Here is a 14,135-nt window from a genome sequence, read left to right on the forward strand (position 1 = left end):
ATCAGTAAACAAAACTATGAGCAAAAACCCAGCAAAATCATGGAATCAAGGGTGTTGCTTCTCAACTGTAAAATATTATGGACGAAATAAGTACGCAGCGATGAAGAGACAACCATTTCCAGTCTTTACCAGAATGAATTAACACTTTAAAAATGGACAAGGTGTAAAAGTCTCTAAGCATCGAAACCTGCATCTATGTAAGTATCTTACCAGCTACTGGTAAATCCAATTTTGCTCGTTTCAATTCTGATATAGAATTTTGGAGCTGTTCTATTACATAGTCATCTTCATAGAAGAAATCCTTAGCTAGAGTCTCCTGCAGAAATTCTACAAGCTCTTCCATTTGTAATTTCATCAGATGTTCTACACAAGAAGAAAATATATATTATAAGTAAAAATATCTTGACTATGAACATAACATTTCAAAAATGAACGTACAATATCAGATGTTTCTGTTGTTAAAATAGAACAAAAAAAGGCCTATTTGTTAAGCAGAAAATAGAATTCTACACTAAAAATCGACAAAACGCATCAGAAATTTGCTTTCAAATTAATACAGAAATGCTTTCTATTTAGAACAAGGTTTCCCAAAAAGGGGCATCTTCTAAAAGTCACCTGCCTTTGGTCTGCTTACGTTACATCCGACAGTTTCGTATCTTCATTTTTCAGCCTACATCCCCAACTTACAAAACACTGCTATAGCTCTTTACAATACACATCATTTATTTAAAAGCTTTCAAAAGCAGTAAAACAGTTTAAGATTTGACATTTAAGGTATCCTCATTCACAACTGAATTAACTTCCAATGAAATGGTTATGGCAGTTCAGAACCATTGCTTCAGGCATTATTTGCCACTTCAATTAATTCAGGTCATATTCTGAAAGCCATTTTATAGTTATCAGATTCTTTCCCATTTTACACAGCTGTAAGGCCATGTTTCCCACATAAACGTTTTGCTTTCAAGGCTGTAACTGCATGCTTATACAGTTTAATAAGGATAAGCTAGTGAGCAAGTGAAGACATCAATTCTGCAAAGAGATCCACATAGACTTCCAAATTTACATAGAATCAATTGATTTCACTAGGAAAATGCAAAAGTACCACAGGTAAATTGTATCAAACTACAAGGTATCACCCAGAGAAATGTCTAAGGATATTTAGAAGCTAACATTCATTCTCAGAATTGGAACTTCGTGTGCTATGGGGGCAGGCATAGGTGTGCAGGCACTATGGGCAGGCATCAATGCTTTAGACAATGCTTTTGTTCAAAACTCCAAATCTTATTTTTTCTGTTGGAAAAAGATGGAAGAAAAGACCATTCGGTCTGACAACTGAAATTCTGAATTTTAATGACGTTCTTGGGCAGACAGCACTATAAGATGAGATATAACACTGGTGGTTCATTGTTGCTGAACTGCTTGCTGATAAGACTTTCAGGTATTTACAGGCACAAAATATCAGCCTTTTTCTCTCTGGATTCTTTTAACACTTTTTAAAAACTTATAGTGGCTAGAAAAGCCATTTACAAAGCATGTAACTAGAACATTTTTGCCCATTTTATAACCAGCAACAAAGGTCAACCCAGCCTGATGTTTAAATAACATCCTTATTTTTCTGAGTAACTTGCATTAAAACACAAATACAGCAGAACATACGTTGTTAAACTTGTATGGTGTGACTCCATTTGTCCAATTATTTATGATTAAGTAAATCAAGTATGATTTTGGGGCAACTGTAATACCATCTGGAAGCCCACTGCAAAGATGGTAAAACTTTTCTTTGACAATCACTCACGTTAATAAAGGAGAGATTTTGCTCTGCTTGTTCATAAGGAGAGAAGATCATTTGTCATGAATTGTACGAGGCAAAGAAGAAACTAAGATTTTTCACACAAAATAAGAACAAAGCCTATTTGGCATTCAAGCACTCAAGAGGTTTCTTACTTCTGTGTATCTTCAGAATTGTGTACGACATAGCAGTGAGAACCCGCTCTCCTTCAAGTATGTAGATATCCCATATCCTGAGGCTCAACGTAAAGGGAGTCTGCAATAAAAGAATCAAGAGTGAAAACACTCTGTTCAAACCTATAATTAAAAATGGAGAAAGAAAATGGAAAACACACTCACGCGATCAAGGAAACACTGGAAAAACCATTTTGTGGTGTAAAAGCTAGTGGACATCTCCTGAGAGTCCTGTAAAAACCACAGAATTTTTAAAAATAGGCATAAAAATCAAGTAACACTTTATAATATCCATGAAAAAAAAAAACATTTTATTCCATGTTCTTGTGGCCAATGAAATCAATATTTTTTGGCTACATGAAATACTTTGTTTTGATCAAACAAACATGATTTCCATCCTTACAGTTTTTCTTCATCAATTTCCAACCTTAAGAAATAGTGCCCTTGTGAGTACTCACCAAATGCTGCTTAAGTTTGGACAAAAACTTATTCAGTATTTTGTCATGATGTTCTTGAAACCTCAACAGTTTCGGAAAACCAGGAATAAAAAAACCTAAGAAAAGAAGCCAACCATGAAATGTGTTTATTTGCTATAAAGACAGTGACATATAAAAAAAAAATGGGTGGGTGGGGGGGTGGGGAGAAGGGGGAATTCAGAGCTATAAGAACAGAATATTGTTCTTCTATAGACCACTGGATCTGAACAGATATTCATTGCAATATTCTCATGTCCATGTAGGATATGCACATATTTCTGCTTAAGCGACTACAGCAAAACATCACTACCTTCCCCTAGTGACTATTATTAGGTTAGTAATGGTAGATAACATCAGTCTGAACCAATCCTATGCTTGTCTCCCTGTACGTCTTCAAATTAAAAAAAAATAAAATAAAAATCCTGTTTAATTGACTATGGCATCTTCAAACTGTTGCCTATGCAGAGCTCCCTCTCAGGTAGCAAAATCAGATCCACTGATTCAACACAGAATTAATTGATTTAAACTCATTTCCCCAAGACATCTAAAATTTTCTGTGATCACTGAGGAGCTCAACGTTCAACACAGCTGTATTTTTATGGCTTTTGATTACTACTAGATGTAGAGATACAGGCTTATGTAAGATTTTCTTAGTCCGTGTTATCATTGCATAAAGCTCCAAGCAAGTCTTTGATTCTTTATAAATTCAAATTTCTTGTATGACATTGATCCCTGTTTCAGATAACTTTCTTTTTTTCCTCCAAAAAGGCAATGGCTTTGTAGAAGTACAAATAGAATAAAAGCCAACCTGCACACTGGGTTAAGAACACTGTGAACAGGATAGGAAGCTATCACAGTATAAGAAGGTCGTAATGGAAAAGGAGCTAGAGCCTGCTGAGAATTTAAGAAAATAAAAAACCCACAACTAATTTCTAGATACTATTTTCTTTTTCAGGTGTCCAAGTACTACAGCTTGGTGAACCACAAGGTCATTAACAAAAGATACTGGAATTCCTGTTGTTCTATCCCTACGGACATGCAGTATGCACAGGTCATACTAAATCTGACATGGAAAGCAATAATAGTAGTGTAACAACACAGAGTGCAGGAAATGCCGTGTGAGGCAAAGAGAAAACCCAGGAACTCAACATTAATGCTTACATTGTGATTTTGTTGTTATTTTTTGTACTACGGATTTCTGTCCTGCCATGTGATAGAACAGCTGCAGTGTTACACATTCTGTATTAGTTTTCCAGTAGTATTTTATTGCTATATAGACATGTACATAATCAGCTTTCAACTAGTTACATTCCATTAGAGCTAAGTGGAAGGGCAACATCTGATTTTCATTAAGAACTACTTGAAACCACATAGAAAAACAATTATTTAAAAGTATGTGAACTTCGATAACATCCAAAGGCATCCCAGTATAAAGCTCCAATTATGTTTTATATCAAACATACACACACAGCAACATGGCTCCATTTTCAAAAAATTCACAACTTAAATAATCAGGTTGAACCCTCATATATATATACACTAAGTAATGTGACACACCATACCATGCATAGCATGCTTTGGACCCGAGAGAAGTTTCACCAAAGCCCAGAAGGCATCTTCTTCATTCATGTACATTAGGAGTAAAGCTGTGATCTGGCTCATTCCCTGACAGTATCCAACTTCCTGAAAAATACACAGTAAAAAAATATTAAAATTAATATTAAAATCCCAAAAGCAAAAGCCCCACACCCATGAGCTTATAGCTTTTCTTTGAGTTAGCATAGCAAAGAAGCTGCCTGTCTTGATAACATGCAGCGTTCCCTAATTATGGCACCACCACAAACATCTGATTTCTGAACATCTAAATTACTGACAGATAGAAGGGATGATGCTCAACAATTCATCTGAAAAATAACCAGGAACTGTCATTGGAACACCCTACCAATGCACTAAATCAGGTTTAATACTAATAATTTCAATTAATTAGAACATCTTAGTCCAGATGGGACGCATTTTCCATTTAGACACACTTGGCTCTGAAGAGGGGAGATATTCTTTTGTCTTCTTTTACAATCAAGGCACCCTCTGATAAACATGGCACTTTTCAGGAGCGACATGAAACTATAAACCTGTTCAAGTTCAGCAGCACACAGAAGGGAGATGTAATTAAACATGAATGGAAAAGTCCTGTTCCAATGCTAAATTTGAGCAACTCCTCTGCTATTCATTTTGACTTTCATGGCAGGAACCAATTGTCACCATCATTTCACTGCTCAGGTAACTCCGTTGGTAAAATATTTAGGAGAATGAATTAATAACTGAATAATCTTTTTCAGATTTAAAAGTTCTTTTTAGGAACTTTGCTCCAGCAATAAAAACAAAGCGTAAGAACTGTGATACATTAGAAAAAAAAATACAACATTAAAGCAAATTAAAACCTCACTGCAGTATTCCCTTCATCTGTATTGTAACAGCTGACTTTAAACTATACTTTTCATACGGCTGCCAGACATTAGTCTAATGCTGCACAAAGAATATATAAAGGAGATCCTTCCTTCCAGAGTTTTCTCAGCTGATACTTAAGTAGAATAACTGCTCAATTTCACTTTTACTCACAACTTTGGATATTTTCACATTGAATTGTGAGGAGTTGCTGATGGATGTAAAATGAAAGTTGTTCAAAAGCATCAGAACAGGCACAATGAACAAAGGAACAGAGCATAAAATAAAACTAAGTCTGGACCTAATAGTATTTTTAGCATGCAGTCAAAGGACATTACAAAGTAAGTAAGCCCCTAACCCTTATGATGTGTCCAGAAACTCTACTTCAAAAAATCCTCATTCAGGACTATAGTCAAGCCCAAATTTAGTACCAGAATGTATTTCAACACATACATTGGAGCACATCTAAAATAGGGGTTAAGTGAGGAAGATGCAGCCTTCAAAACCTTCCATTTATTAGAACACTTCAGGTTATTTCATGCCTGCTTACTCCTACCTGCACCTTTCTATAGTTTTTCCTCCCATCGTTCAAATGATCTTAATTAGAAGCAAATAATATAATGGAAAGAAATAGCAGTATTATGAAACTCTAGCACAGCACAAATTCATTATTCTTATTGAACGCTATACCTAATCTCAGTTAAACTCTATGTACTGTTCAGTCTGTCCAGTAAGACATTCCTAATCAAGATGCTTTGTTTCAACTTCAGTAGCTGAAAACATATCAGCAGACAAATCACTTATTTCTCTGCGTTTCCAAAGGTCTCTGAAATGCGTTGTGGGTTTTGGGGGAGGGAGGAAGAGGACATAGAATTGCAAATAAACTTACAGCACGTTCAGAGAAACTGAACATGAAAGTACACAACTTACCGTATTATATATGGAATATGCAGCTAAAACATGGAATAAAGATTGTTGCCTGGAGAAACAAGAGTGGAGAAAGAAAGTGCTGTAATACTGGGTGTTGTAAAAACAGAAAAACATAAACTTAGTTAACTGCATTTTGGGAACTTGCTTCTCCAGTTTCATTTGTCTGGTTCTAAAGAGCAGTGATATGTGCTCCTGATTTCAAACCAACATTATATTTCACTCTCTTCAGATTTTTGCTTGTTTAAAGATTACAAAATATATTTAAAATAATCTGAGATGCCAGTGGTGTCAGACCATTATTATTACAAATAAGAGATTTGAGGCACACATGGTATACGTGTCAAACACTGATTTATTCAGAATGACAGACTTTAAACACACCACAGCTAATTTCTGTTTACAGAACGCTAACAGCTGTTACTGACTGTAGTAACACAGAAGAGACAAAACACAAAGCAGGTACAAAGGTGTCTTAATCTTGACACCCAAATTAAAAGCTGCCTTGATAACTGCTACTGTCAAACAATCACAATCACTCCCCATCCTACACTCAGTCCTTCAGAGCATATCAAACTCTGTAATTTTAAAAGTGAGGTACATACATACATATAAAGACAGCTTAAGTCATCTTGTACTAAGCTGTGAATGTAGCAGGACAAAAATATACAAGTTCCTTCTCAAATTGGGACATCAAAATAATGGAGAATTATCATAGGACATTTTTAAACTCACACCTACTTCCTGTGATTTGCTGGGAAGGGAATTTGGAAATGTGAATGCCTCCTTTCAACTACAAGTGCTAGAGTTTAGCTCCCGAGTCTTGCATGCTATTGCGACCAGTGAAATTCCCTCCACTTGTCAATGTATGTATAATGTATAATGAAGTACAAGTTATTAATCTTCAGTCTTATTTTACAAGGACAAAATGAGATTAAACAGTTCGGTTGCAGATACCATCCATGAGAGCCTTCTGTGAAGAGTTATGGGAATTTGAACTATATGAAACCCAACACAAGAGCAAATGTCACTCACAGTATGATATAAAAGTAATGGTAGTCTTAGTACGATTTACACTAGACGGTACCGCTGAAGACTTGTAAAAGAATGACCCCTCAAAAATGTACAGTCCATCAAGAAGTCAAACAAGCTATTGATTTACCTGGAAGACTTTATTTCATTGCTATACAGAATGATTTCTCAACTTTCATCCACATCGCTGGAAATGTATAATGCACGTACAGCAGTTCCAAGTTCTATTCCAAGTGTGAAACTGGTACAGCCAAAGGCTTTTCCGTACACTCTGAGGACGTGCTCACAACACAGCCACAGGGAATGGAGCAGGCTCTGCCTGTGTTAACCCCAAATTAGTGAGTGTCATGGTTTTCCATGACACTCCGCTTAGACTTAAAGTGTGTGGGTTAAATCTAGCTGAGGCTCAGACTCAATATAGCCATTTTTGCACGGCACCGTGTCAGCAGTACTGAGAGGCAAGGCACATCAGCTCTGGTGTAGATAGCACAGCACAAACATATCCAAACTACAGTGTCTGCACAGAACAGAGCTCTCAGCTTTGGGAATTTCTGCTTTGTACTCCATCCTGTGTTGCAGCCATCACAGAAATTTCCCATGCCTACTTAGAATCTGTCTGCAAGATACCTAGAGGAATAATAAAGGAAAATGTTTCTTATCACATTGAAGTCCATAATTCTTTGAGTATTGCTTTTTGAAAATAGTGCACTACTGTAGATGATGTCATGGAAAGAAAGAGACTAAAAAAGTTACCTATCCTTTCCATCTCAGCAGGGTGCTGATGTGGCATGCTAGAAACAATCACAGAATGGCTTTGGTTGAAAGGGACCTTAAAGATCATCCAGTTCCAGCCCCCTGCTGTGGGCTGGTTGCACTGGGTACACTGGTTGGTTGAAAGTAACTATTTTGCTTTGAAACAGTAATGGCAACTACCTCTATGGCACACAGACAATTCTGCTTTGAAAGTCTGGAACTCACATTCAACATTCTTTTGCAAATGAAAGAGGTCTGAGGCAGATCAGAAACCAATTACAAAAGAAAACTTCTAATTTACTTACTTAACACCATATCTGTCTCGAAACATAATATGATCTCTGTACGTTCGATTTACATCAAGATCAATTTGCCTAATATCTGGTGAAGACCCTCGTGCTTGACACTTCAATTTCTAGGAAAAGAATAAAAAACATAAGTTACATTTTTAACCTTCTGCTCCTTATTGTAAACTCATAAAATGGAGAAACCTACCGAACTGTACGCTTAAATTCCTGATTTAAAATCTTTAACATAAAATGGTAATTCAAAAACTCATTCAAAAAAGTGTATGTATATATGTATACAAGTTCCATATAGTCAAATGAATATTAACACAGTATAAATGTAAAAAAAACAACCGCACAGCATACACTTTTGTGACAACAATCACTGCCAGCCCCCTTTGTTTCAGCATTTCAAATTTCTAATTGCCATTTCTCATGTAAGTGCACGAGTGGAGAAAGACAGCAAGTGAATTTCACTACTCAGGAACAACAACAGCTCCAGTCTGGACTTTCCAGAAATGACTGAAGGTGGTTTTCATGCTTTTGTTGTCTTTTTCTTCAGGCAGAAGAAAAATTCACATCACTGCCAGTTTCTATCTAAATACAGATTATGGATGTTTCTGGATATTTCCCTAGTCGTTTCCTCTGACCTTCTGTTTTAACCAATTGAATGGTAGAACAGCTCAGGAAGCCTGCAGTGGTTGGACTGCCTTCTTACTTTTCACACCTACAGTAATTTTTTCTTGACATTCACTCATTCATTCTTGCTTCTGTCCCTAAAAGTGAAGTATGTGAGACACTTCTATCTGTATTCAATATGGTATTTTCAAAACATTGTGTTGGTAAAGGCACTTCTATAGAATATCATGGGTATTCATAAGGTAGAATTCTACTGCTTCTGGTTGCAAGAAAACAGAAGGTTTGAAGTACTAACAACCAGAGTTTTCTCCTCCAGACAGAAGAGATCAGGAAGTTTTTAGATGGTCTGAGGACCCAGAGCCCATGATTTATCTGAACTACAGGAAAAGAAGTACCCTGAGTCCTAGTCATGATGAGATCCTATAGACTCATATAGAGTCCTATAGACCAAGACCTGCAGTCTTGGAATCAGAAATGTTAACTAAGAACTGGTAACTTCCTTGCACCAAGGACTGCAAGAAGCTGTTTCACCTCCCTCAAAAACCAGGCACCTTCCTTCTAACTTTCATGTGTGCAATTTATAAATGAGAATTATTATGAGCATTAATATAATTTTGGGAAATGGGAAAAGTGGAGAGCAGTTAAATGAGCTTATTGCAAATAAACAAGCTAGGATTATGATGGAAGGAACTCTTTCTACTACTGTATTTGAACTACAAAGGCACTTTTTTGTTTTGCACTGAATGGCATCAGTAATCTCTTAATATGAATTAACATTTTCAAATGCTTCTAGTTATACTCAGTATTCTTTCCCACAACTACATTACTCAGCATGAATTCCATTCTATCCTTTCTGGATTTGCCTCTAGTCTCCCTTATGAAGTTAAAACAAAATCTAATAGTCAGACAGAGCAGCCTGTCAGACTAAGGAGTGATAAATAATTCAGGAAGAAGATCACAGAGACCAAAATTTAGATAACATCAATGCCAACATCGATCTTCTTTCATGACCTTACAAGATTCCACGCCTGCTCAGACCTAAAGCATTGGCTCCTGAAGAGTGCCATAAAAATCAAACCTAGCAATGCATGAAATCAAATGCTTGAAATTCTGGACATTTTTTTCTTAAAACGCAGAGAACATTTCAGTTCCAGTGGGAAAAACATTAAATACTCTACAATGTTATCTTACCTTTCTGTTAGCTATGCTGTCTTCCTATAATCTCCTAGCACAGGAAGATTGATAGGAAAAGACAACGTGACAAGATTTAGTTCCCCTTCTGCCTAACTTATTGGCCTGCATACAAACCTCAGCCTACAGTTTGGGATCTGAAGTTGTGCTCAGATGGCAATCAGCACATCCATAGAAAAAGCAGAGTTAGTGAAGAAAAGTTTAGAGGAACATGACCAGAATAATTCAAAGGTGGCTTTAACTGCTACCCAGCGTGTGGGTGGGGACTGAGGTCTAACACTTTTTCTTTACACGCTAAGTAGGAATAGGCTTAAGTGGTCAATTTCTGCCTGCAGCTTTCAGTGGGTAATACACTGGTATTAGTTACACCTCTGAGAATACAACAAAATAAAGGACGGTACTTTGTAACAGGTATCTACGCTTCAACTCAGAGATAACACAGCATAAAGTTTGCCAACTTGCTCTCCCAGAGGCCCTCTTGGCTTTAACAAAATGGAGAAGGCAACGATTCCTCACCCCCTCGAGAACACTACAGACTCCTCTTACTGATACTCAGCTGATGTGGCACTTCCTTAATAGAAATTTCTCAAAGAAGAGCTGACGTTTCAAAGGAGAAGGGTTTTGTCTTATATTGTTTCACTTTGCTTTTAAGGAGGCTTTAACAAGGATTTAGGAATGGGAAAAGAAGAGGAAAGATCAAATTAATTACATCAATACCAGAACCAAAAGATAAGCTGGTAAAGTGCTTTCCAGTACATGGGGGAAAAAAAAGGAAAGAAAAAAACAAGAAGCAGTGAAGTTCAAAGTAATTTGTAATCTTTTGGTTTGTTTTCTTTTAATTTTAGTATTAAGTGGAAATTCTAACAACTCACACTGTACAAGTCTTTCATTTCTTCTTTCATTTTAGGGACATCAAGTAGTAAAGACCAAACTTGCCCTCTGAACTGCAACGGGATTCCTTTATAAATTCTCCTGTGAAACTGTAAAAAGAAAAGAAAACATAAATGCATCACAATTCACAAAGTTCTGAATAAAAGAAGTGGTGAGATGAAATGTGCTAAAGACAAAAAGGCAATTTTGTCATTATCCTGGCAAAGACAAACCATCTCAGTCTCTTGAGATCCAGCAATGCCTGCGTTGATGGAATCAGCAAAGGAACAGAGAACAAAACGAACACACAGGCAGTGCTTACAAATCAAGATTTCAGTAAGTCAGAAGGCCTATCGAAATTGTAATGCCTTTGCTATGCAGTATTTATTCTAAAAGTACTGGAAAGAGACCTCTAGATTTGATAATACGCATGGAAAAACAGATTCTTAGCAACACAAGGTTTCAGGACAAGCCACAAATAACTCACTATAATTATAAATGGGAATGGTGAAAGGCAATCAGCAGTACTGCAAAGCTCTAAAAACTAACAGTACAAAAATGCATTGCTGATTTTTGCATTCTTGTAAAACTGCAATGTATGTACGTGTATCAAGAGTGTGAGCTTGCTGCAAACACAGGAAGTGCCACAAACTAAAGACTTCAGACCATATTTCTGAATTAACAAACAAATGTTTCAATATGCACTTAGGAAAAAAGTATTGGCACAAGAACAACACACAAAAGATATTCCAGCTATAACTTCTATGACTACAGAATGACTTTACAAGAACACATAGAATTCCTGGCTGTGAAACTGAACATCAAATTCCTTGTTCCTGACACAGTCTATACTGACACACACAGCTTGTATTAGAAATGGGTCAGAAGGGGACAAATCAGTACCTGTGCAAAGCTAGAGTAGTTATATAAACTATTTCATGCCACTGCTCTTCCATTTTGATTGAGTGGCTTGATTCTCACTGGGTTTATTTGAGAAATCAGGAGCACTGACAAATGTCTTCCTAGCTTCTCTTCCAATCTGCATTTCTTTTTGCTGCAGCATTTAAGAGCACAAAGATCTTCTAAGCAGTGAAGGACAGACTTCTTGTCTTCAGTCTCAGTTTTATGCAGCTGGGAGAGACCCAAGGTAAGCAAAGCCTCAGACAGTCAAACCTTACTCACTCTTTTTTTAGCCACACACAAAGAAAAGGTTATCTTCTTGAAAACACTGCTGAGCAAAGGAAAATCAGAGAACTCAGAAAACAAAGGTGCCTCTAGGCCAGAGAAAAACCATTTCTGGACCTAAGAATGCCTCTCTCTTACACAAGTTTTTTTATGGTCATCTAAGGGAAACACAACCTGGTAAGGTTACATCTCTGTTCCTTATTCATTTGTACAAGATAGACCCACACAGAAAACATCAGAGGTGTGGCCCTTTTAAGGAAACTTTGGTGCTTTAATGCTATTAAAATTGTTAAGGTAGCAGAATGTCTAGCAGGAGCATAACACCACTCCAGCTTTTTCCTGCAAGGATGAAGAAGAAGCCACAATGCTACAAAGCATACTTCTACAGATGCACATCCAGACTTCAGCTCGCACTGGGGATTTCAGTGTACGTCAACCCAGACACAAGGGTAACTGCTTGAAAGAAAGGATAATTCAGTCTTTTGAAAGCCAAGCAGCACCAATTGCAGTGGTGTCATTCTGCAAAAAGATTAGCCTGTCTATTGGAAACCAGAACGAGCTAAATTTGCCAACCTTATCTGCTAACCTGAAAGGAGTGTTACAAGTCCCCAGTGACATTTAGCTGTATTCCTCAGGCCCACACTACAATAGTGTATCTTGATAACAAGGCTTTTTGCCAGACCACTATCATTTTGTGACTCATTACCAAATGTCTCCAACAACTGTCAGGTTGCTAGTGAACAGAATAGGATGAAAAAGAAACTCTCAAGAAGAGTTTTGTTCTGAAAGAATATTTTGGGAGATGGCTGGGTAGACTTTAAAGGCCAGAAATAAGGATGCTATTCCCGATGCTAGGGACTTTCAATGTCTGACAGATATAAGAAACATAACTCCAGATGAGACTCTTTCATGGCACAGGCTCCATTACACAAACAACCTGGAAACAAGCATGAATAAGTTTTTTATGTAAGAACAAACTACATGGCTGTACCGTGTATGAGGGCTGGAGGGGGAGGAAATACAAACTTCTGAGCAAAACTCGTATCTCAACATCATTCAGTCAAACAGTTAAAGAACATACCAATGAACAAACTGATTATTAGCCAACTGAAGATCTGTACCATTCGTACCATACTACTGCCCTCTGCTGTCTTTTATTTCTATGTAAGTTTAACTTACGTTGAGAACTGAAGGCTAAGTCTATATACTTGCAGAACCCTAATCAAGTCTCTGCTTCCTCTAAATTAAAAATTAAAATAGGTAATAGAACATTCAGCAAGATACTTTATTTCATCTCTCTGGAGGTAGAAGAAAAAGCAAATAGTCTTCAACAAATTCATTAAAATTAAGGCTTTTTTAAGATAGTAGCTCAAAACAAAACACAAGCATATTATCTTGTAATTCAGATAAGCATTCAGTGAAAACAGAAGTCATAAAGAGAGTGCTGCTGTGCAGCCTGGAATGCTTCCACCATTAGAGGACACTGAGGCAAACACAGATATCCTCAGTAGACAGAAAAATGTGAACGCAGCTTATAAACATAGGTTCAAATTCTTTGTCATGTCTAAGCTAATATTCAGCTAAAGACACCCACTATGAACTCTTAAAATTATCACTCGTGTTGCTGTAGATAGGATACGCGTGCTCACGTGATGAGGATCCATTACTTTCAATGGAGCTGCTCATGCAAAAAGAAACTGGTGCTGCACATCGCAATTTCCCACTGTGACACTAGAGAACATACACAATACATTTTTTAAAGTTTATAAAGAAAAGAGAAATGATTAAAAAAAAAGTGCTACTAGACTTGAAATACCCCAAATCATAGCCATCATCTCAAATAAAGATGATGTTATCATCCAATGTTCAATATGGCCTCTATGCAAAAATAACTGGAAAGTCTACAACTGCCCCTTTATTCCTATATCCCAGACTTTAAAGCTGATAATCCAGTGGGTACCTGGCCAAGAAATGAGGCCACTACCACACAGTACTGGTTTAAGAGCAGGGCCTGGCATTCTAGCTTCTGCAAGATAGAAAACTGGCTTTCCTGAAGATAAAACTTCTTCAATTATGCTAGGAAGAGCTGCACATGATGCAGAGGGACTCTGCCACCTCAAAAAGAATCAGTGATGAGAAGCATCAGAATTAAAATCTGGAGGCCCACAAGAAAATATATTTATAATGAAAAGAAAGTATATTTATAAAGGCTGCTGCCTTTAAAGGTTCATCAGCTTCCATGGATTGCATAAAAGGAAGAAAAAGCACAAATTCAAGAGCTGCTAAATCTCATTCAAAAAAATCTGAGGAAAGCAAAGAGGGTTCTTCATTAAGGCTCTGTGTTCAGACTCCAAACTAAGTGGAGACTTGA

The 14,135-nt window shown here is 37.0% G+C and overlaps 1 protein-coding gene across 4 annotated transcripts in view; it reads right to left on the bottom strand.

Moving 5' to 3' along the window:
- USP6NL (USP6 N-terminal like) overlaps positions 1-14,135 on the bottom strand; it is a 103,989-nt gene that overhangs the window by 13,448 nt on the left and 76,406 nt on the right. For all 4 annotated transcript variants that reach the window (XM_072349760.1, XM_072349770.1, XM_072349746.1 and 1 more), the window contains 8 exons: positions 10,582-10,689; positions 7,898-8,007; positions 5,811-5,859; positions 4,001-4,121; positions 2,421-2,515; positions 2,128-2,193; positions 1,945-2,044; positions 211-363 (listed from right to left, as the gene is read on the bottom strand). In XM_072349760.1, the coding sequence (XP_072205861.1) occupies positions 211-363; positions 1,945-2,044; positions 2,128-2,193; positions 2,421-2,515; positions 4,001-4,121; positions 5,811-5,859; positions 7,898-8,007; positions 10,582-10,689 (802 nt within the window). The remainder of the gene's footprint in view (positions 1-210; positions 364-1,944; positions 2,045-2,127; positions 2,194-2,420; positions 2,516-4,000; positions 4,122-5,810; positions 5,860-7,897; positions 8,008-10,581; positions 10,690-14,135) is intronic.

This window comes from Excalfactoria chinensis, chromosome 1 (genome assembly GCF_039878825.1).
Source record: "Excalfactoria chinensis isolate bCotChi1 chromosome 1, bCotChi1.hap2, whole genome shotgun sequence".
NCBI lineage: Eukaryota > Metazoa > Chordata > Aves > Galliformes > Phasianidae > Excalfactoria > Excalfactoria chinensis.